The sequence below is a fragment of the Ursus arctos genome, unplaced genomic scaffold (genome assembly GCF_023065955.2).
Source record: "Ursus arctos isolate Adak ecotype North America unplaced genomic scaffold, UrsArc2.0 scaffold_26, whole genome shotgun sequence".
NCBI lineage: Eukaryota > Metazoa > Chordata > Mammalia > Carnivora > Ursidae > Ursus > Ursus arctos.
The window spans coordinates 35,757,018-35,780,816 of NW_026622941.1; the positions used below are offsets into that span (position 1 = coordinate 35,757,018).

Consider the following 23,799-nt stretch of genomic DNA (forward strand, 5'->3'; position numbering starts at 1 on the left):
ACAAGCACGATTTCATATTACTGATGAACAATAGCAGCTTAAAAATAAAAAGTTTAGTAATCATTTAAATCCATTAAATGCATACTACATAACAAAATTATTGCATATATTATTTTATATATGTTTCATAGTTTCGTAGGGAATAATTTGAGATGACACCTCTTTTCATGACTGGTGATGCTGAGTGGGTACGATTCATGGACTCAGAGTCAAAAGAACTTCAAAGGTCATATAATCTAACCCTGTTTCCAATAAGGATCAGATTTTATTTTTAAGTAATTCCAATGTAGCAAAAGAGCTATAAGTTGATATAATAACTAGATTTAAAAAAATCCATCAAGTAACTGGAAGGAATCTCAGGGTAAAAGTCCTGCCTGTCTCTAGCTGTTCTTGGCTTTTGTGTACCATATAATGAGCCCCCTTGATGGTCACTAGTCTGCTGCTAAGTTAGTAAAATACTCTGGATCTAAAATGATAAACAAGTTCATGATTGTTGTATCATAACAACCATAAATTTTATGATATGTTTATGCTAGAAGAGTTAGTTTAGATTTTGAATCCATGTGCTTGACTGCTTGACCTAGATGGAATGGAAGGTAACATAGCTGGGCACATCTTGAGGTGACTGATAAGCACCACGGCTGAGATAGTCTCACAAAGCCTTGTCCCTCCTCTCTGAGGTGCACTGAGGCCTCAGGAAAATGCTGCCACGTCAAACTCCAGCTGAGGCTGTGGGGATCTGTTGACACAACTGTCTCACTCCCAGCCGTATACTGTAGGGGCTCCTACAACTGGGGACATGTTAGATGGTACCCTGCTTCAGCGATCTTCCATTCTGGATGACAGGACATCAGAAGTGACAATGAAAGTAATCAGTGGGTTAGATTTGAATTTACAAGTATGTGTTTCCTGGCATTAGGCATAACCGAAAGAAAAAGAATCTGAGCCTAAGGGACAGTCATCATTTATAAGCTTGATTTCTTTTGTTTTATGTGGAGCTATATATATCTTATAAAGTTTTCCACTTTAACCATTTTTAAGTATACAATCCAGTGGCATTGTGCCCACAATGTGTGCAACCATCACTACTATCCATTTCCAGAATGTTCCATCACTCCAAACAGAAACTCTGTATCCATTATGCATTAACTTCCCATTTCCCCTCTCTTCACTCCTCGGTAGCATCTGGTCAACTTTTCGTTTCTACGCTTTTGTTCAGTTAATTTTAATAGTACAATTTAACATTTATTTAGCACTTAGTATGTGCCACACATTGTGCTAAGTGCTTTACATGAATTAGCTCATTTAATATTCAATACTCATTTAAATACTCAATACTCAATACTGTAAGGGGTACTATTATTAAGTCTTTTCCACAGAAGAGGAACAGATTAAGACAGAAGCTTAATGGATGAATAGATGAAAAAGATGTGATATATATATGATATGTATATTATATACATACACATATAATGGAATATTATTTAGCCATAAAAAATGAGGAAATCTACCTCATTGCAACCACTTGCAACACCATGAATGGACCCTAAAGGCATTATTCTAAGTGAAACAAGTGAGACGTAGAAAGACAAATACTGTAGGTATGATCTCACTTATGTGCTGAATCAAAAACAAAAACAAGCTCATAGAAAAAGAGATTAGACTTGTGGTTCCCAGAGATGGTGTGTGGGAGGAGAGGAAATTGAGGAAGGTGGTCAAAAGGTACAAATTCCTATTTATTTATTTATTTATTTTTAAAGATTTTATTTATTTATTTGACAGAGATAGAGACAGACAGCCAGCCAGAGAGGGAACACAAGCAGGGGGAGTGGGAGAGGAAGAAGCAGACTCCCAGTGGAGGAGCCTGATGCGGGGCTTGAACCCAGGACCCCGGGATCACGCCCTGAGCCGAAGGCAGACGCTTAACGACTGAGCCACCCAGGCGCCCCAAAAGGTACAAATTCCTAGTTATAAGGTAAACAAGTACTCAGGATGTAATGTACCATATGATTATAGCTAATTCCCCTGTATGATATATAGGAAAGCTGTTAAGAGAGTAAATCCTAAGAGATCTCATCACAAGGCAAAATCTTTGTTTTTCCCCTTTATTCTTTTCTTTTTTCTTTTCTTTTTATTGTTATCTATGTAAGAAGATGAATGTTAGCTGAACATACTATGGGTAATCATTTCAAAATGTATGTAAATCAAACCATCAGGTGGTACACCATAAACTTACACAGTGATGTAAGCCAATTATTTCTCAATAAAACTGGAAGAAAAGAAAATGAAGGCACTCACTTACGTCCCACATACCCTATAAGCGCTAAAACCAGGAGAAAGAACTTCAGCATCCTGATTCCAAAGCTCACACCTTTGACCATGTCGGTCTGCCTACATTTTAAAAACTCTTTAGGGCTAACCTTATATTACAGTATATGCTCATTTCTCTCAGTTCAGTGAGAAAAGAACTGCTAGACACCATGCTATGCCTTTTACGACATTTAAATTCAAAGACAAGGATAAAAAGTTTGTTCCAGGGGTGCCTGGGTGGCACAGCGGTTAAGCGTCTGCCTTCGGCTCAGGGCGTGATCCTGGCGTTATGGGATTGAGCCCTACATCGGGCTCTTCTGCTATGAGCCTGCTTCTTCCTCTCCCACTCCCCCTGCTTGTGTTCCCTCTCTCGCTGGCTGTCGCTATCTCTGTCGAATAAATAAATAAAATCTTTAAAAAAAAAAAGTTTGTTCCAGGCAATCTTTTCAAGTCCAAAGAAGCACTAGTTTTAAGCAATGCAGGCTAAAAGTTCATCCTTTAAGGTTATTCTTAAGTACTTTTCTTGGTTTTGTTTATCATAACAAAAGCACACCAAAATTCCTTCACCAGAATGCTGGTTTAAGTTCTCCTCATAGAAAGTTGCACAAACCCATTTTTATGCTAGAAATTGCCAACTTGCTCCCATGCACTACCTGCCATACTTGTTGTTACTGAATCTCAATCATTCAAATAATCAGTGCTCCGTTTCAATCTCACTATACCCATTCCATCCGAGAAAATTTCCCGGCCTCCTCCTCTTCACACCCCCCTCCTTAAGACATATTAATGCCCATACAACTCATAACCAGTAATTTTAAGTATACTCACCCTAGTCTAATCTATAAGTCAGTACCAATTTATTTACTTTTTTTGTATATGTGTGCCTAGGCAAATTTTTCAGAATCAGGCGAGAGCTATCATTAGATAGTCGTTAATTAGGCTTATGGTTGCTTTCCCATCAACTAAGAACACCTGCTTCCTTCCAGCAGATCTCTCCTTGTTGTAGCCAATACCACCCATTAGGAAGGAGGACACTCCGCATTTTCGAGTTCCTGTGAACGACGGAACACAAGGATACATTTCCATAACGCAGCCCAGGTTCATCACTTAAGAGATAAAGGCCATATATTTAATAACCTTCTTAAGATATCAAATGATTTCCCTTTCAGCGCAATTTTTTAAGTATCCTATTTATGAATTTCACAGTGGTTATCTCCTTTATCCAAACTGTTTTTTAGCCATTCCGTAAGGTACTGGATTGATTTACACGAAGCACTGAACTAAGCTCCAAAAGAGTTTAAAACAACGTGCTTGTGTTTTAAGATTAATAATAATACAAGATAATTTGAGAGAAGTAGAATATATCTGGCACAAACATGGTTGTTTAGAGGAAAGCAGGAATACTTCTGGTTGGACAAAACAAGGAGAGTTTCAGAGAAGAGTGATATCTGGATGGTAAAATGGAGAAGGGGTTACAACTACACACCTGGGCTTAGATCTAACTGTCTAAACTGAGAGCCTACCATATGCCTACTGTGTGACCTTGAACACGTTCTTTAACCTCATTAAGCATTGGTTTTTGATTGGAAATAATTATAACCCCGGCAGAGTGTAGTTTTTATGATTAAAATGAGTTAATAAATGTAAAGCAATTAGCAGCATGTTTAGCATATGGTTAAGTTTTCAGTAACGACCAGCTGCTGTGTCAGGAAATTTTAAAAGGCAATTCAAAATAATAAGCGAAGTCATTTTTACATAATAGGAGAGTAGCATGTGTTATAATAAAGGAAAAAGTCTTGGTTTAGGAAAATACCTTGATGACCTCTTTGGGTTGAAGAGCTCATGCTTCCTCTCCCTCCTCCCAGAGCATGAGGGGGAGGGGGAAAGAGGGGGAGGGGATGTTTGGGAGGAGAGAGAAAGAGAGAGGAATTTAAAGGTTTCAAACTGAGAGCTACAAAGAGAGAATAAAAGTCTCAGGAAAAGAAGTGTCTAGAGAGAATGGAAGTATGCCAGGGCTTTAATGTGGGAGATGTCTTGCCTGGTAAGCATAAACTCTGTGCAGGAGTGGATCCGTGAGACCAGAAGCGGATATAATTTTGAGGACCCCTTCAGGAAAAAGAAATTACCAAAATATATAATTATTGCAAATTTTACAAAACTATATGGCCAGGTGGAGACATTGCTAGGTCTCCTCCCAATGTGTTTGAAGAAGCATGGTCAGATGGGTAGAGCAGAAGCTTAAGCTTCATTAGCTTAATGGAAAATCTGCCTCTGTAGCAAGAAAGAGCCAAAGCATTAAAAAAAAAAAAGGAACCTCTATTTCACTTTAGTTTTTTCCTCTTCTTTGTCCTTCTTTAGCCCTCCTCCATTATCCTCAAAACTTGGGTTAAACTTCTGCTACACAGTATTTGTACTGGTGTTACTTTGAGGGAAAGGAAGGAAGTGAAGAGATGGTGGTCTGTCATGCCTAAGTGATTCCAACATGGAGAAAGGAAAGCATTCAGGATGCAGGTAATAAAAGCAGGCTGTAGTGCAAATAATATTTCCAAGTGGAAATAAACAGCAGACCCTTGGGATGTGGGAGCTAGGCTGTATAGGTGTCCGGACAGGCTGACTGTTTTCGAAGATTTGGGGGTGGCTGAGCTCCACTTAGGAGATAATATTGAGAAAGAAAAGAGATGATCAAGTGTGTAATTTAATCTCCACATTCAGGAGATGAGAAGAAGAAGAAAAAATACAAACAAAGGCACTCAGGCAGGAAAGTAACAGCAATTTAAATTTGAATACTTTGGGAATAGTGATTAAGAAGTTAGATGTCATTTGCAAGAGGGCCATTCCAGTAGAGCGGTAAGTACAGAGTGAATACGTACACCCCTGTCCCAGGGAAGGTGGGGGCCCCGCCCCTGCTGCTGCAGCACAGTGAGGAGCGGGGTGCATGTATTGACCACTGAGGGTATAGGGGCCACCATCTCCCGCCGTTATGCTGGGGAGGAGGTAAGCATTATTTGTCCCAGCCTGGGGCACTCATCAGCTTTCCTATTTGCAGTTACTTGAATAAAAAAATATGCTTTTCTGAAAAAAAAAAAAATTAAAAAAACTAAAAATAAAGTGAATGAGTACAGGTATAGTACGACATGTGTACAATAAATATCTCCCTTTTAAGGCATATCTTGGGGATAATGCAGGCTTGGCTCCAGACTCCTGCAATAAAGTAAATATCACAATAAAGCAAGTCAAACGAAGTTTTTGGTTTCCCAGTGTGTATAAAACTTTGTTTATACTATAATGTAGTCTATTAAGTGTACAATAGCATTATGTCTAAAAAAATGTACATAACTTAATTTAAAAAATTTTATTACTAAAAAATGCGAATCATCTGAACTTTCAGCAAGTCATAATCTTTTTGCTGGTGAAGGGGCTTTTTTTAATGGTATGGATAGACTTGTTTGATACAGAGTAGACACAAACCTTCAATTTTGTAAAAAACATAGTGTCTGTGAAGTGCAATAAAGCAAAGCACAATAAAATGAGGCATGCTTGTATTTACCTTTCCAGAATGTAAACTTGCAGATAAATATCTGATCTCAGATAATATATCATAAATATTTATTAATAATTCCAACTAAATCTAACAATTCCTCCGTTTTGCTCTTACTAAAATTAGCTTATTGATTCTAATCTTATTGATTTTAGACATTTACTAAATCTTGCTTTCATGCAATGTAGGGTGCAAAATTATCTGTGTAACAGATTCAGCACCCTTTGGTTTATAATTAAGTTTTATGATTTATGGAAAGAACCTCTTTCCCATCATTCATTGAATAATGGCTATGCATCCTGTAATATGAAATGTACTCTTGATTCTTGCTTCTTCAGGGCTGTTTATAGGCATCTGTGTTTTAATTAATTTCTTTTGGTTATAAACGGTCAAAACCAAGAAGATTATAATGAATAATAAATTGTCATGTTTACAGAGTCCATTATACTGATTGATTTTCAAGCAAAAAAACCCCAGATAATTATGGTCAACTGATTTTATTTTCCTTGAATTAAACATTGGTAAAGAGAATGATAAGAAGTTGTAAAAATATACTCAGCTTTATAGAGAAAGGACAAAGCTAAGGTTAATTTTAGGACTAAAGTTAGGCCTTTTAAAATCTGAAGGGAAAACAAACCAACCAACCATGCTTGAGTGAGTGATTTATATTTTAAAGGTTGCTCAAAGCAAATGAAAACACACCTCGTCTAAGAAGGACAAGAAAGAGCTCCACATCTTAAAAGACTATCAGAGAATTCCTTTAACTTGTTTTGTTAAGGCTTTCTATTAAACAAGAGGTCCAAGTTTATTCCTGTTCAGCCTTATAATTATCCTCAGACATGCATATTGAGAAAATCGGCAATGAAAACCCTGTCTAACACTTGAGAGTGTACTTTTCACACATTTAATCAGCTGTTTGCTTGCCTCCTAGGTCCCACCAGTAGGAGTTTATCATGAAGCCTTCCCCTGTAAATCACAGCGGCTGGGATTACAGCTCCAGCATTCATTCTTGTGAAGAGAAATTCCTTCTGGGGTTACCATACGAGACAAGATTAGTAGTTAGCAATCACTTAAAAGGTGTTCCTATTATTTTTGAACCCACCTGTTCTTTCCTTGTTATTTAGATAAAATGCTCCCCTGGGCATCAGACAAGAGATAGAAACTCCCAAGAGGAAAGAACTGCATTTTACTTTCTGCATCTTCGTACACATGTCACATTGTGCTGTGCGTGCACAGGAGCTTAATAAATGTTTAATTTAGATAATTTGGCTCCTTTATTCCATAAAGTTTGCTGCCATTGCAAAGGCATTTAATCATCTTTATGATGCAGTGGAGGCCAAATACCAGTGCAGATAGAGTACAGATTAATTCATCAGCCCCGGGCATGATTCCTTTTCCCACTTCACTGGCTATTCAGCCCAGAGCAAATTAGTTAATCTTTGTGAACCTCAGTTTCCTCAGCAAGTAATAATAACTGCTTTAGAGGGTTATTGTACGGATTAGGATTAAGGTCATAATAATAGCTAACGTTTACTGAACCGCTGGAGTTGACTCATGGAATCTCCTCAACAATGCAATAAAATAGCTATTATTATCATTCCATCTTAAAACAAAGAAACTGAGACACTTAAAAATTTGCCCCAGTCCATAAAGCTATACTGCCTCTTTATTATGAAAGGAAGTGCCTGTGGACATGCAGTTTAAAATAGCTACTATTATGAAAATATGAAACAGGAGTCCTAGAGTACCTTCATAAACCAGGCCATCTAGATCCAGTGGGGAAGTCCTATGGGCCCTAAGTGTTCCTGACATTTGGTCATCCAGGTTCTGTTTGAACATGCAGGCTGGCGCATCCCATTTTCATTTGGTTCTCATGATCAGCGTATCTCTTATTTGAGGCTCCTGGTAAATTTACTAGTTTTGCACTCTAGAGTTACACATGATCATCTAATTCAAAATCCCCACACTAGTTTAGCCCTTCCTGTATTGAAGGGTAGTTTCAAGCTGCCTTTCAGTTTTCTTATTTATTTGAGTTCTTGGTTAAACCCCTCAGGTTTGTTCACCTATCCTCTTATATCCACTAGAGCTTTCATCGCCCAGCTAACTTTTCCCTGATCACACTCCCATTTGCCAATAACCTCTTAAAATCTGTTGGCCAAAGTGAACACAACATTCCATTGTGGAATAAGTATATAGAATTCAGGGAGACTATTATGACGTATATTGTTTTATACACTCTGTACTAGCAAAGGCTAAGTGTGCATTTTCTTCTAGAGCTGGCACATTATACTTTGGGTTCCTGCTTGGAATCAGCAGTCAAGAAAAGCATGAGCCCAATTTTTCACCCAAAGGCAAGAATACACTCATATTTTATTAATATTCATTGCCTACTTACTAAATGGAAAGTGTGATGCTAAGTCCTATGAGAAACAAAATTGGAGGCTTCCCCTCTACTTTCAAGGAACCCATGCTCCAGTGGGAGGGAATGGGGAAGCAGGGGAGAGGGGTGAAGGCAACTAAAGAAAGTAAGAAAAACAAGGTCATGGCCAATGACGCAATGAACATAGACCCAAGATGGAAGAGATCAGAATTAAGAATCTAAAAATAAAATACTGGTAGAAGCAGTGTGGCCTCACTGGAGCTGAAAACAGGACAAATACAGGAGGTGCCTCCCCACGTCTGTTACACGTCATAGTGTTAATTCAATCACATTGTTCCTGAAATCTGAATCACTTTGAATCTTTGTCCTGTCTTTTGTCCTATTAACTACGCTCCCAATTCATTTCATTTGTAAATCAGATTCATCTTCTTTGACTTGACTCCATACCCATATTTGATATTTAACTCTATCCTTGTACACTATATTTTCCTTTAAATCTAAAAAAAAAAAAAATACCTAGAATATATTATATTCTCTTAAAAAACAGTGAGTTCTTTTTTTTTAAGATTTATTTATTTATTTTAGAGAGAGAGAGAGAGTGCACGAGTGGGAGAGGCAAAGTGGGAGAGAGAGAGAATCTCAAGTGGACTCCGCGCTGAGCATGGAGCCCGACTTGGGCTTGATCTCATGACCCTGAGATCACAATCAGAGCCGAAACCAAGAGTCGGACGCTCAACCAACTGCACCACCCAGGCGTCCCAAAAAACAGTCACCAATCAGCAGTTAAAGCTGATTGCTATGGGTTTATTGTACCTATATCTCAGTGGTTTCTTCCAGAAAGTTTACATGAAGAATGAAATGGAAACTAACCATTGATGAAGACCCTTTAGGAAAAAGTACAGACTTTTCTCAGGAACATCAGAAATTTAGTGAAGAGAAAGAAGCAGCCACATCCCCAGCTCCATTCCTAGTAAATTCCATAAAGTTGGTCCTATTACCATTGTTTCTTCCCATGTTCCACCCCATTTTCATTCTGCCACCATGAGTTTCCCTTCACTGTCTGCAGATTTATGAATGACCAGAATATCTCTCTCCTGAGAGCATCAACAAAATACTTATGTAACTTTCTTTCCAATCCCACCAATATTGAGAACTGCATAACCTGAAAACCTTCTACAACCACATGGCTTAAAAACGTATTATAGGAAATTTATAACTTAGCTTATTTACAAAATGGAAATTCCTATCCAGCCCATGAGGAAGCTGAACACCAGATCTTGACTTTATGGCTCACATGGTAACAGCAGAGAGGACTTGGTCTTATACAAGGTCCAAGACTTCAGCACTAAACAGGATCCTTGAAGGGTTCCCCATCAGTTTAAACGTACGATAGAAACATACACACAAATAAAACACCCACTAGCACAAGAGATTAGGAGGAAACACTATTTTTGCCTATACCTGGGTGGGGAGAAAAAAAAATGTTTCTCTTACAGAGTTATGAGATTCAAATTTATGTCACTAGTGTGGCATGCCACGTGGCAAAGAAATTAACACAAACTAGAACTATAATATTCCTGACATACTGCAGAAATAAAAGCAAAATTTCTCTGGAGGGAAAAGACCTCAGGTTTCCCAGGTAAATCTTCAATGAAGATAAGGGCAGACATCAAAAGCACAAAACACATGAGGAAACATTGCATCAGCAGCAATAGTCAGCAAACATAATAAAAGTCAGATTTAGACCCCCCCTTAAACTGCAGGTAATAGAGTAACATGATAAAGATGACGATGTAATGGAAGCATGTTTAAAATTGTTAAAGACATAAAGGAAGGAATCAAAATCACAAGGATAAGAACAAAGGGGAAAAGTACCAAAAATTTGAAAAAGAGTAGACCTAAAAGTGAAAAAGATAGTTACCTAACAAAAAAACAAAACAAAACCCAAAACAAACAAATCAATGGATCAGCTAAACAAAGGATTAGACAAAGCTGAGCAGATAACTGATAGACTGGGGGATAGATACGAAGAAATCGCAAAGGGCACAGCACTGAGAGATAAAGAAATGGAAAATACCAAACACAGAAAGATAAGCACCAATGTTGTATCGGATAGGAAAACCAGGAGGAAAGAATAAAGAGAATGAGAAAGAAACAATGTTGAGGAGATAAAGACTGTGTGTTTTCCAAAATGGATGAAAAAGAGTACTCCTTCAATTCAATAATCTAAAGGATCCCCAGGCAAGATAAATAAAAATAAATTCATCCCCAGGCACAAAACATTGAAACCACAAACCCCAAGGAAAAGGGGACCTTAAAAGCAATTAGACAAAAGAGGATTTTCAAATGGATTACAATCAAACTGACAGTTGACTTCTACACAGAAATCTGAAAGGCTGGAAGAGCAATGGGATACTTCCTTCACAGTATCTCTAGAGAGAGAACAATCTAGAAATCGACACCTAACTAACCTGAGTAAAAATGGCATACAGCCCTTTCAGACCAACGCTGAGAGTTTGCCAGTAACAGACCCACCCTAAGAGTACTAACACGGGTTCCTCAGGAAGAAAGAAACAAAACATGGAAGGAAGAAACAGAATGCAAGAAGCAAAAATAATTTGAGTATAAATTAAATGTTGCATCCTCGAAATATTCTGATTTAAAGAAGACTAAGACCGAGATAGCTGTTCATGTCTTTATCACATTCTCATGTCTCTTCAGGATATGAAATCTGTCCTGCTATCACACTTGTAATGAATAAAAGTTCATCAGCTTATCTATGTAAAAAAAATTTAGAATTTATGAATGAGAAAATTACAGAACATTTCCAACCAAAGGATGAGGGTGCCCAAAGGAAGAGAAAGATCAGGTCCCCAAGATGTGCATTCTTATTGGCAACCACAGAGTTACAAATTAAAATCTGCTATTTGAATGCAGAAGGCTCTGCTAAGACTGGCTTTCTTATTTGAAGCACTCTGTCTAATGAGGTTGTAATGATAGTATGAGTTCCAAGATAAACTGTTAAGTTAGAAAAAAAAGCAATGATTGGTAAAAGGGTACAAAGAAAATTTACTTTTCATTATATGCTCTTTGCCCTTTTAAATTTTATACCATGTGCATATACTACTTGTTGAAAATATTAATGAAGTATTTGGCTAATTAATTTTGGATAATATCAAAGAAAAATATAAAAGTGGCTTTATTTGGTTTGTTTTGAGTAATAAAAAATAAGGGGGGAATGGATTTTAGGAATTCAAGAATATAATTCAATATAATATATTCATAGTGACCCACTGAAAAAATTATCAATGTTTTTAAAGCAAAAGTGAAGATCTTTTCCAAATTCCCAAATAATTCCACTAGGCTTTTTTTCTTGGAGACCTGCCCTCTAACAGCTTGAAAGCTATTTTTTCCCCCTTATATTAACTCCATGATGTGTCCTCATTTCCAATGTTAATTAGGTAGGCCTTACAATAAAAGAGTCTGAAATATTTCCCCATCAGAATTGTTATCTATTATACATGACTGATACATGGAAAGAGTAAGATTTTTTCCAATTAACCTGAAGGACTTGGAAAAATGACTTTGAGATTTAACACTAAGAACTTTTAACTACTTTTTGAATAGTACAAAGACTTAGATTTCCATAAAACATTAATTTTTAAGATTTGCATTAGAATTAAAATAAAGCAATTTTAAGTAAATGTAAAGAATGCAAATTGCTAAATTAAAGATTTTAAAGCATTAAAGTATAGTAAAATTACACTTAAAGTTGGTTTATAAATGAATCAAGAAAACCAGAATCATTTCTTACTCTTAACCCTTACTTTATAATATCTCAGGGTATCTCCAGCTAACACCAAGGAGTCCAAAAGCTTCAAACAGTTCTGTACCCAAAATTTTACTTAAAATGTGTAATACAGTCACATTGGTATCATTTATTGAGCACTATCGATTCCAGAATGATGCTGTATGCCTTGCTTACATTATTTCATTTAATTTCTCGAACAGACCCATGAGGTAGATATTATCATCCTTCATTTCATACATATGGAAATTAAGGCACAGAAAAATGAAAGAACATAGAAAATGTCACACAGCTGGTCACCAGTAGAGCTAGGACTCAGGCCAATCAATGTCTTTCTGACTTCGATTTTTTATATTCTTGAACACTATGTTAAATGCTTCCAGGAAGAGCGGAGTTTGGCATAATATAATCAATTACAGGGTTATTTAGAAAAGGTTAAGGATCACCTACATAAAGAGAAGATACATCTTAAGTACCCAAGTTAACTCATACGCAATGCATGGTCAAAAAACCATCCATGAGAGTATTTGGTTTCTTCTTTTAAAAATCTTATGACAAGAAAAAGTTATATTGAGACCTAAATCCCTAATTTATCCAAAGTTCACTGAAACACATTCATTCATCAAATGTAATTCAATCACTTTTATCATTAGATACCAAGTTGAAAGATCAGAAGCAACTCGGCAAGTCTGAGAGGAGATTCTGTCTTAGGCACATTAATGGATCCCTCCATGGGTATAGATCCCACATTACGAAAACCATCAAATGATCAGCTGTGTCTTGTCTCGCCCCTTGAGAAATTCAAATCTGGAAAAGTGACTTCATTATATTTGTTTAGCTAGAACAACATAAATTCAAAATAATACTAAAAAAGATCACCCTTACTGGTAAAACGAAGATATCTAAAGTTTCTCTTTCTTTATTAACTATTATCTCAAAAGTCTCGCTAAAATCCTCTTCTCCCACAAAAAGAACACATTTTGGTAATGGAATTTCACTCTGAGCCATTTTGGTAAAAAAAAAAAAAAAAAAGGTATGCTATCCCAGAAATGTTTTGAATTTTCTCTTGCTTCTGAATTTTTTTCTTCCCATGTAAAATGATATAAAACAATGTGAGCTTCTGAAAAATATGCCTTTAAAGGAAAGCTACGTGATCATGAGATTAAATCAATGTGTTCCTTTAATGGTGAAAAATGTGCTAATTTAACCATATCAGGAAATATAATGCCATTTGACATTAATAATAAATGCTAACTGTACATACTACTAACAAAATAACTTTGTTACTATAAATGAAATAAAGGATTTTTACTACCTACACTCTAACAGTAAAATGGAGACTTTTTAAAATCAATCACCCTTGATCAATTTGTAGTTACCTTTGAAGTAAAGCAACATTCACAGATGCCTTGTGCTTAATTTTCTTTTGAAACCAGAGATATTATTTAAAAGCTACACAAACACTTAGGAATGCAACTTGAATTTATATTCATTTAACTACTCACTAAAAATAATTAAAATCTCATCTCACGTTTTGATCTGTGGCTAAGAAACCCATTATTTTACACACAGGAAAAAAAAAAAAAGAAGTCATTTATCACCAAACTGTCTGATCTCCTCTGCTTTGATATTACAGCCTATCTTTTTTAGCGCTGCCATTTGATACCAACTTTTCCCCAGTTATAAACATTTTAATTTGATTTAAGTCGGCAGTTACTTAGGGGACTGTCACATCTTTTCGAGTTATGCTGTAAATCATGACTGAAAGATTTACTTTTAGTATACTAAGATAGCTTTGCATATTAATGAGGTCATCAGACACATGTTTGCTGAGGTTTAGTGATTGTGCAAGAAATACAGTATGGCAACGAGAGAGCTGTGAAACCTCAGCCCAGAGATTTCTAATACATTTTATTGAGTTATCCAAGAAATAATCACCCTGCTAAATCCAAGTTAAACACCTGATGGAATATTAGGATGTTTAATTAAAAATGAAGTTATGCTGTACATGTGGGTGATTTTACACAGTGGCTAAAAAAGGCGGCTATGAAAAATTAATTTGGCTCAGTAAGAAAATACACGTAGCCGCTTCTTTGTGAAGTTGATAAGGGGATTCAACCACTCCAGCAAGATACACATGATGCAGAAACAGACTCAAAAAATTAGGGGGAGGGGCTTCAGGGGAGACCTTCTCAATAAAGTAACAAGGGTTGGTAAATGTCATGCACATTAAGATTGTCTTTCAAGAAACTAGTAAATCCTATTACTTCATGCTCAGCGAGTCCATTGTGAGGGCTCGACAGAAGGCCACCGGGGCCAGGAATTAGTCTCCTTTCTCAGCTATGAGACAGCATCCAGCTCCAGCAGGCCAAGATTCAGGCCATCCCTATACTAACAAAATTTTGACAGTCCTGATTCTTTTTCCCTACCTTGGGAGAGAAAGACTGCCACAGTCTGCAGCCATGAAGACAACAGGATTATCTGGGGAGGGCGTAATGAAAGGCATAGATCTCGCGAGCATGATAGTAGGAATGATAGTAGGATAAATTCCCGAACAGATAGCATGGCATCGGAAGGAAGGAAGGAAGGAAGGAAGGAAGGAAGGAAGGAAGGAAGGAAGAGGGAGGAAGGAAGGAAGGAAGGAAGGCAGGCAGGCAGGCAGGCGGGAAGGGAGGGAGGGAGGAAGGAGGGAACGAAGGAAGGAAAAGAGAAACATGGACTAGGAATCAGAAGACCTGGGGCGCCTGGGTGGCACAGCGGTTAAGCGTCTGCCTTCGGCTCAGGGCGTGATCCTGGCGTTATGGGATCGAGCCCCACATCAGGCTCTTCCGCCATGAGCCTGCTTCTTCCTCTCCCACTCCCCCTGCTTGTGTTCCCTCTCTCGCTGGCTGTCTCTATTCTGTCGAATAAATAAATAAAATCTTAAAAAAAAAAAAAAAAGGAATCAGAAGACCTGAGTGCTAAATTGCAGATCAGTATCTATAATGAAACATCTTATGATAAGTTACTTCACCCCTCTGTACCTTAATTACCTCATCAGCCACATGAGAGTTTAGGGCCAGATGACCCTGAAGGCCTCTATAATGTTCAATAACGTCCAGCAAATATGGATGCAACCACATCATCTTTTAACTCCTCATTTAATTAACCATTTGTTTATGTCTTTATATATTTACCAATATGTCTTGAAGATTCAAAAGTGAACAAGATACATGCTTCACCCCCATAAGACTCAATGCCTGGGGGTGTAAATGATGTGAGGAGACTGAGGAACAAGAGGGTGAACTCTGGGTAGACAGGCAGGGGACAAATCTTGAAGGGCCATTTGGTCTGTCAGGAAATAGGAGGTCAATGGGAGATGCTAAAGTTTTTTTTCAGCATGGAATGATATCAGATTTGTGCTCAGATATTCTGTGGAGAATCAACTGGAGAGAGATACACCTGAGAGCCCCGAACTACTGTAGTACCAGCCAGAATGGAAAGAAATGGACCCTAGTAAAGAGAATCAAAAAGACTTGATGGGAGGTGAAAGGGGATAGAAGGGGGGGTGATTCATTTCTTGCTGGACAAAAAACTTGGTGGATAAGGCCACTCACTGGAATAAAGACTAGAAGTGAAGAACCAGGGTTTGGTAATAGAAAAGGAAGAAGAGATAAACCAAATTTGTGGAGATGATGTGTTCAGTGTGGGGTCTTGAGATTTAAAGTCCCCAAAGAAACATTCTGGAAGACATTGGATATTTGCATTTGGACCACCTTTCACAGAATAAAAGAGCATGTAGTTCTCTTTATGAATCATGGAAGATTCTCTCCCTAGTGGTTTTAACTATTTAGAAATTACAGAATCTATAGGCCATCTTTAAAAGCCCTGAATTCTTTCTGCGAAGAAGTGTACACGTACATGTATATTCAGGGAATTCATGGACTCCCAAAATCCATCCAGAGACCTGCAGAGGTTCAGAATTCCAAGTTAAGGATCCCCACCAGAGGTACAAAGAAGGCAGTGGTTGAAAAGGAAGTAACTCAGTTCCTCCATCTGAGCAGATAAGACAATGTAGAAAATGGTTCGATTGTTTAAATACTAACAGCAATGCCAGACAGAAGATATGGCAAAAGACTGGTGTAATGGTCACAAACCATTTTCATCTTCTTGGACATTCAACTCAACTACATTTCCTAAATGGCTCAACTCCATGTGGTGAGCTCTTACCAACGGTATATGAGAGGAAGGGACGTGCAGGTCATTTCTGGTCTGAGGCAGTGACAGTGGGGGCGTATTCTCTACGCATTCTCTGTGGTTTTCTTCTCTGTGGCAATAGAGGCTGTGTGTTGGGGATGACTTCTTCATCAAATGGCAATAGCCGGGGGCCTGGCGTAAGCAGAGCCAATCCCAATGCCCCTCAACCCTCCCCACCACCACATTTGACATATCAAACTGAGAGGTGAGTGAGCAAATGCTTTTTGTATTAATCACTGAGATTTTGGGACTTGATATAGAAGCTGATGTTAGTTAGCTTTATTAATGAAGTAAATACCAATAATAACAATACCCCTCATATGTAAAGTCCATAGGTTAATAAAAATAATTTTACACTATTTGCTTTAGTTTTCTTTATAGCAACTATTATTACCTGATAATATTTTATGTATTTATTTACTTTCCTACTTACAGACTTTCTAACTCAACCAGACCATAATTTCCATGCAGATAAGACCTTAGTTTAGTTCACTACTATACCCCGTTTCTAGATCAGTCCTCAGCATATAAAAGATCCTAAATAAATGTTTGTTGAATAAATGAATGAACAGATTATTTCATGTGGTTCTCCTCTAAACATGTATTTTTTAAAGGGTCCAACTTCTATTTAGAACGACATCAACAAAAGTGGTGGCACTAGAAGGTGAGGGGTTACGATCTACCCTGGAGCAATAACTGGGACAGACGTTTCGAGGCAAGTACTATCATAACAACTCCTCAGGAAGGAGACAGGAATGCCTTACTTCTCAAACAGTGAAATGTGGTCTTGGGCCAGGAGATGCTAGAAGGCAGAGACAAACTATGACCCGGGTCTTACAGCACCAACTTAACTCAATGGTAGTAAGTTAAATGTTTTTATATATTATGGAATAGAAATGAATGAATTCTTGGGAAGAAGCATGAGGTTTTGGAGAAATTTTATTTATCCTTGTGGTGGACTTTTTCAGGATGGCCCTGGGTGAAGCCATTTTCTCTCCTCTGTCATTAGAATGACTTCAGAAGAAACTTTGAAAAATGCTGATATAAATAAAAAACAAAAAAACAAAAAACAAAACAAAACAAAACAAAAAAACACCTGGGTCTGGGAGTAGAAAGACCTTTGTATTCAGCTGGTAACTCTATGGCATTAGAAAAAAAAAATTAATCATTCTGAACCCAATATTTTTGTTTAAAAATGGGGATAATACCTATCTTGGAAGAGACTTGTGAAGAGTAAGGTGATGCAGAGATAGTGCAAGACACTGAGAAGTTACGTAACTTGCCCAAGGCCACATAACAAGTAAGTGGTAGGACTAGATTTTGAACCCACATCTGTTCTGTCCTTCTTGAAGCCCTTGGCTTCTTTAGATTAAGTCTGGGATTGTCTTCATATAGACTGAAAGTTCAAAGATAATTAGAAAAAGTTAAATATTCTGTTCAGTTATTTTTAACTCCCTAGTTTTAAATTTTACATTGCTCATATCAATCTTACCCCATTTCAGATTTTCACTATCTCATATGTAACTTTTTTTTTCTAGTGGAAGAATGATATGCAGAATTAGGCATTGCCATTATTCATCTCAGATTTTCTGGGACGGCCTTTATTTCAAAATTACACACCATTGAAATGCCCTGAAAAAAGCCAGTATTTCTGTATCCAGATTCTACACCAGAAGCAGCACCAAATACTGTATTTAGGAAACATGGTCATCACACGTGTGGATATACAGGAGGCCCACAGTGTACCTTGATGTGTTTGGGTGTACTGGTGGAGACCATGGGATAAAATATTGTAAACCACAGGACTAGGAGTGCCTGATTTTGACCTAGTAAATTCTTGATAGTTAATTACCAGAAATCTGTATTGTTAACAAGTTAATAAGCCTTGTGGGTGAGTCACATGCACAATGAGTTTGGAACTCCTGATGTAGGAAATAATCCCCTTAAGAACGAGTCCTGCATATCAAAGATGGCCACTATCCATTTTCTATTAGAGACCTTTGTAACCCAATAATCACTGAAGTTTGAAGATTATATAATCACTTAGAGGTACTTATAGAAAGAAACAATCTAGTGTTGCAGAGTGACAGGACCTATTCAGGAAAATTTTCACTTCCCAAATGGTCCAGAACATTTTCTGTCTCACATTCTTATCCGTCAGTGTTTTTATTAAACCAGAGGACTCTGCAAGTGGAGAGGAGGCAGGACACACACCACATCTATTACATAGAGATTTATGGAAAGTAATGTAAGATGGCAACCACCCATCACTGGAAGTTGCAGCTTTGTCTTAGGGAGAATAATGGACTTTTCTGAGGTCATCTATTATTAGAACCCACTTAACTTAAAGCAACCAAAACTACTGTCAACATGCTTTTAATTTAAGAGTTAATATTCTCATGGTGTGTTTTCAACTGACAAAATATCTTACTGTGTATCATAAGATATATACAGACTATGTAATTATACATATTATATAATATATAATACATATATATATTAGTTTCTAATATTAGCATCCATCAGAAAGAGTGAATTTGAAATGAACTTGGATGAGGAATAATTAGAAAGTAGGAAACTTTAAATATTTTGTAAATAAACAACAACGGATGAATATTGAATGAGTCAGGCAAAAACTTATTAAAAATTCTCAAATGTGGAGGCAGGAACTAGTACATCCTAGGAAGTGAGTTGGCCATAAACTTGAGCTCTATGCTTTAATATAGTCATACAGACTCCAGGAAAAACGGGCTCCAAATGAGTAAAACGAATTATGAAGTCACAAAATCCTGGCCAATCCCACATATATTTCTAAAACAGTCCAATATTCTTCTAGTTGAAATAGCTGCAAAACCTCCACAGAATGACTTTGGGGAAATGCCCAGTGAATATGCACCACTGAACCTTCCCACTCCCTCCCTCCCAGCACTTCCTTATTAATAGTGCCACGCTTTGAGAGCCACTTGAAACATGAAACATTATTTTCCTCATGGATTACTTTATACATAGGCGTAAAAATTCATTTTCCAGAAGATGGAATGATATTCTTACCCGTTTCACAGCTGGGCCCGGTGAAGCCTTGCGGGCAGGCACACACATTAGCGGCAATACAAGCTCCTCCATTCCTACAGCCATCTTTGCAAAATGCTAAAAATAATTCAGACACATGACTTGAGCATTTTAGAAGCAAGTAGTTCAAGATATTCCAAACCCAGCTTTTCTTTATTCTCTTGGAGATGTGGACACCAAATTATATATGTTATTATAATTTCAAATTCCTGTAAGACTTTCTATGCAGGTAAGAAACTTCAACCTGATTTGTAAAACAGTACTCTTTTCAACGTTAAAGAAGTATTTCACCAGTAAAATAATACACTAAACTTTCTTTTAGCAAAAAACAGTAACCTCACATAAGAGGAAGTACATGAGAATTAGAGTTGTAACTCATTGTAACGGTCCAGCTTGAAATGAACACATGGAAACTGTCCTGGAGTTTTCTTAAGGAGCAAACTACCATTAGACGCTGAGATAAAGAAATAGAAAATGACTGACTCCTATGAGACTCTGATCATTCTACACACTGGCCAATGTGCCATAGTATTAGAGAAAGTTCTAAATCAGTCTTTCACAAAGTTATAAATCAGTCCCAGTGATGAACTGGCCAATGGTAAGAATTGGCTGTAGTGGTCTTTAGAAAGAGCCTTGCATTCCTCTACTGAGGACAGGTCAGGATCCAGGGTGACCTTTTGAGATATGTTGCCCAATTCAAAGAAGGTGAGAAAAACAAGATGGGTGAGACTGAGCACCCTTAGATGGTTTGTTTCCACTTTAGCTTGTTCTTTGTTTCTATAAGGCTCAGCAGCCATTCCTCAGCCTGGCAAGATGTGTAATGGTTGAATTAGACCAGCTTGTTCCAGGTATTGGGGTAAAAGCTTTTTCTCAAGTTTTCTGGCATGTGCTTCCTCTCATTAGTTAGGATGTACTTTCTCAGAGCGGTAAAATGGAGACATCTGGGATTCTGGTGCTGAGGTAAAGGAAGGGGCACAAAGAGGCCATTTAGCCTCTTTAGTTGGAGGTCCCAATCTGTCTTCATCCCAGGCAAAAAGAATACCTAGTCACCAAGGCTTTGCAAAGAGATTGAGAATGTAAAGCTCATAAATAGTAAGGGGTCCATCTTCTAAAACGTGTGTGTGTCTTCCTTGGAATACTGTGCAAGGACACAGCAAAGGACTCAATATTTCAGATCCTCCATCTACACTACTTATCTCTCAGCTTCTGGCATTCCCAGCAGGAATACACACATGAACTAGAGAGTCTTCATTCAGGCAACCTAGAGTCTCAACTTCCAGCAGAAATTCTGGATCCATGAATGTTCTCCTTCCTTCAAAGATAAGAACTACCTGTCTGCATCTGCTCGTGATTGCAAGAGTTCTTTATGCTCTAAGCTTTACTCTTCACGTTAATTACGAATTGGAGTGAAAGAGAAATGAGTGAGAAGTTGGGCTCCCAGATGAAATTGTAACCCCTCTCCCCTGCCAATTCTCAGTATATCTGGGTGCTTTGAGGAAGTCCGAGGCGCTCAATTACACTATGTAATGGGCTTTAAACATCTGGCTTTTCTCAGACTGTCTAGTTTCTCTGGCAAAATCTTTTGGGATTTAGACCTCAAAGTGAGAAGGCCTATTCACATTGCTCTAAATTAAAGATTCCCATAGACTTTTAAAAGCAGAGTAATCCTCCAGCCCATTGCTGTCTGCATCCACTGTATTACTGTCAATCAGGTCTTAAGACCCATGCTCATGGGCCAAACCTAGTTATTTCCTACCTCCCACATACACAGTGTCATAGCAAATTGATTTGAGTCAACTCCAGGATAACGGGCACATATATTTGACAAGTGGGTAGTTTTTATACAAATCGTAAGAAAATCTATTTGCCATAATAAGGAATATGGACTTTAGTCTATGGGAGTTTGTGGAGTTTCCAAAATAGAACCTCTATTTCCCTTATGAAGTAGGAGGTAAGCCCACATGATGAAGGAGCAGAGGGCACTGGTGAAAGAGTAAATTGGTGGATGGCGGTTTACTACTGCTGGATTACCCACTGACAGAAAGGAACATCTGGGCTCAACAGGACTTTTAAAAGAATTATTGACTGGTATTGACAAACCAGCGAAAATGGGAAACCACAACAAGTAGAGACCCAATAGTCCCAGCTAATTAGTACTCAACAGCTCAAAAGGGAGTAGAGAAGAAATACTGTCAGACGGACCCTCAGTAGAGATATTTCACAGTGGATTCTGGTCGTAGAACAAACGGGTTGACTGTATGGCCGAAAAAACATAGTGTCATGTTTGGATTCAAAAACAAGTATTCGAACCTGAGAGGAGACTGGCAAATGGAAAGAAAAGGAAGGATCAGAGAAATTCATCTACTTCTGTGGCTGGTGTGATGTTGTTAATTGTATGTACCACACAAATGAAGGTCAAGAGTCGTGGAAAGAACTGAGTGGGCAAACTGGAAGCAGAAGGACTTGGGGTAAGACGATAAAGAGTTGAAGCTTGAGATTTCGAAGTTGGAACAGTTCTATACAAAAGTGCCTGGGTGTGATTATGGGTGTGGTCTGCCGGCCAGGAACAGAGACACTGTGGTGGAGGTCAAGGAATGCTACGTCAACGTTGTTGAACGGTTTGGCCACATAAACACTGGCGTAACCCAGGAGGAAGACTGTGAGCCACACCGCAAAGCTCTCAGTGGCTGCGGGGAGTACCCGGATGGGAGATAATGGTGATAAGAAGGAGTGGAGGGAGGTGAAGATGGACTACATGATCCTTAATATCCCAGGTGCTGGCATTTAAACCGTTTACCTTTGCACGTGGTTCCATTCCCCGTATAGCCTGGCTTGCAAACACAGTTGTGTCCTCCAACAGTGTTGAAGCATAAAGCATTTTCATCGCAGTTGTGCTGATTTGTGATACACTCATCGTGTTCTGAAATGAGAAATACAATTTTGTTACTCAAAGATAGATTTTCAGGGGCGCCTGGGTGGCACAGCAGTTAAGCGTCTGCCTTCGGCTCAGGGCGTGATCCCGGCGTTACGAGATCGAGCCCCACGCCAGGCTCCTCCACTATGTGCCTGCTTCTTCCTCTCCCACTCCCCCTGCTTATGTTCCCTCTCTCTCTGGCTGTCTCTATCTCTGTCAAATAAATAAATAAAATCTTAAAAAAAAAAAAGATAGATTTTCAAAGAGTCTGCATTTTAAAATGTCCCGGGGTCTTTGGTTATTGCATGGTATTTCTTTCAAACACAGATTTCCACACAGTATCTATTAAAGAAGAGCTCATGTTTTGAAGTAGTGGATACTCCTCTTGAAATACACACATAGTTTACACACCCACAAACCTTGAATGCAAAAGGATTTGGACAGGAGACCTATGAAGAGGAGGAAGGAATGGAAGAACAGAGGCAAGAGTATGAATCACTCTCAGAAGTAGATCCCAGAACCACTGTGTATAGTCTCTGTGGTTAATATTTGTGGGAGTTTTTCTCATGAAATAAATCTGCTACCTAACTCTTCATCCTGTACCATGAGAAGGGTGCTAGGAAAGGATGTGAAATTGTATTGCTTCATGAATCCCAGCCTGCAGAAAAATGGAGTTGAAACTCTGGGAGTCCGTAGGGTGCAGTTATCCGCCACACCCATACTTCCACACATAAAGATACACACGCAAATCATTAGGAAGTTCTCTTCTTCTGCAAAGAAAGTGTCAGAGTTCTGTTAAAGAAGACAACTTGCTTTTATGATATGTGCAAATCCAAAGTTTAAAATGTATAGTTGATATGATACTTCCTTTCACTGTGGGCAACTTGACACTTTAGAAAGCACTGAATCATCTGATTCTCCCAGCACCCCTTGGGAGAGGCAGAACCGATATGATTACAACCATTTTAAAAATGAGTCAATAGTGGCTCAGAGTGCTTAAGTCGCCTGCCCAAGTTCACAGGAACATTAGGTAGCATCAGAATTCTAGCTCCGTGTTCAGCAAAAATGTAAATATAAGGAATAAATACAGTGAATATGAGAAAGGAAACAGATCTGACATCAAAATCAAGATGAGTAGGAAATGAAATATAAGTGAGGAAATGTATACAAACTAGTTAAGCCAAATCCCTACAGTGGCACTACTTAATCACTTGGTCTCTTATATAAATACTACTTAGGCCTAAAATTAAAAATATATTTTAATACACTTACATGAATTGAGCTATTAATTCACTAGGATATAAATCATCAAAGCAAAAAGAAATATTTGCCTTTCATTTTAGAACTCTTTATATTCTAGACAATATATGTATTATTCCAGACAACATAATAATAATGTATTTATAACTTTGAAAAAAATTGCTTTGGGCACGTTTAGATTAGAGTAAAATCACTTATTTCAACTACTAAAATAGAATGCTATGTTTTTTTTCAAATAAAGATTAGCATTTTATGCCCTTATATGTATAAGTACAAAGTTTTAA

General features: G+C 37.9%; 1 protein-coding gene across 3 annotated transcripts in view; it reads right to left on the reverse strand.

Moving 5' to 3' along the window:
• NELL2 (neural EGFL like 2) overlaps window positions 1-23,799 on the reverse strand; it is a 377,959-nt gene that overhangs the window by 68,703 nt on the left and 285,457 nt on the right. For all 3 annotated transcript variants that reach the window (XM_057318980.1, XM_026502054.4, XM_057318979.1), the window contains 2 exons: window positions 22,139-22,261; window positions 19,324-19,419 (listed from right to left, as the gene is read on the reverse strand). In XM_057318980.1, coding sequence (XP_057174963.1) covers window positions 19,324-19,419; window positions 22,139-22,261 — 219 coding nt within the window. The remainder of the gene's footprint in view (window positions 1-19,323; window positions 19,420-22,138; window positions 22,262-23,799) is intronic.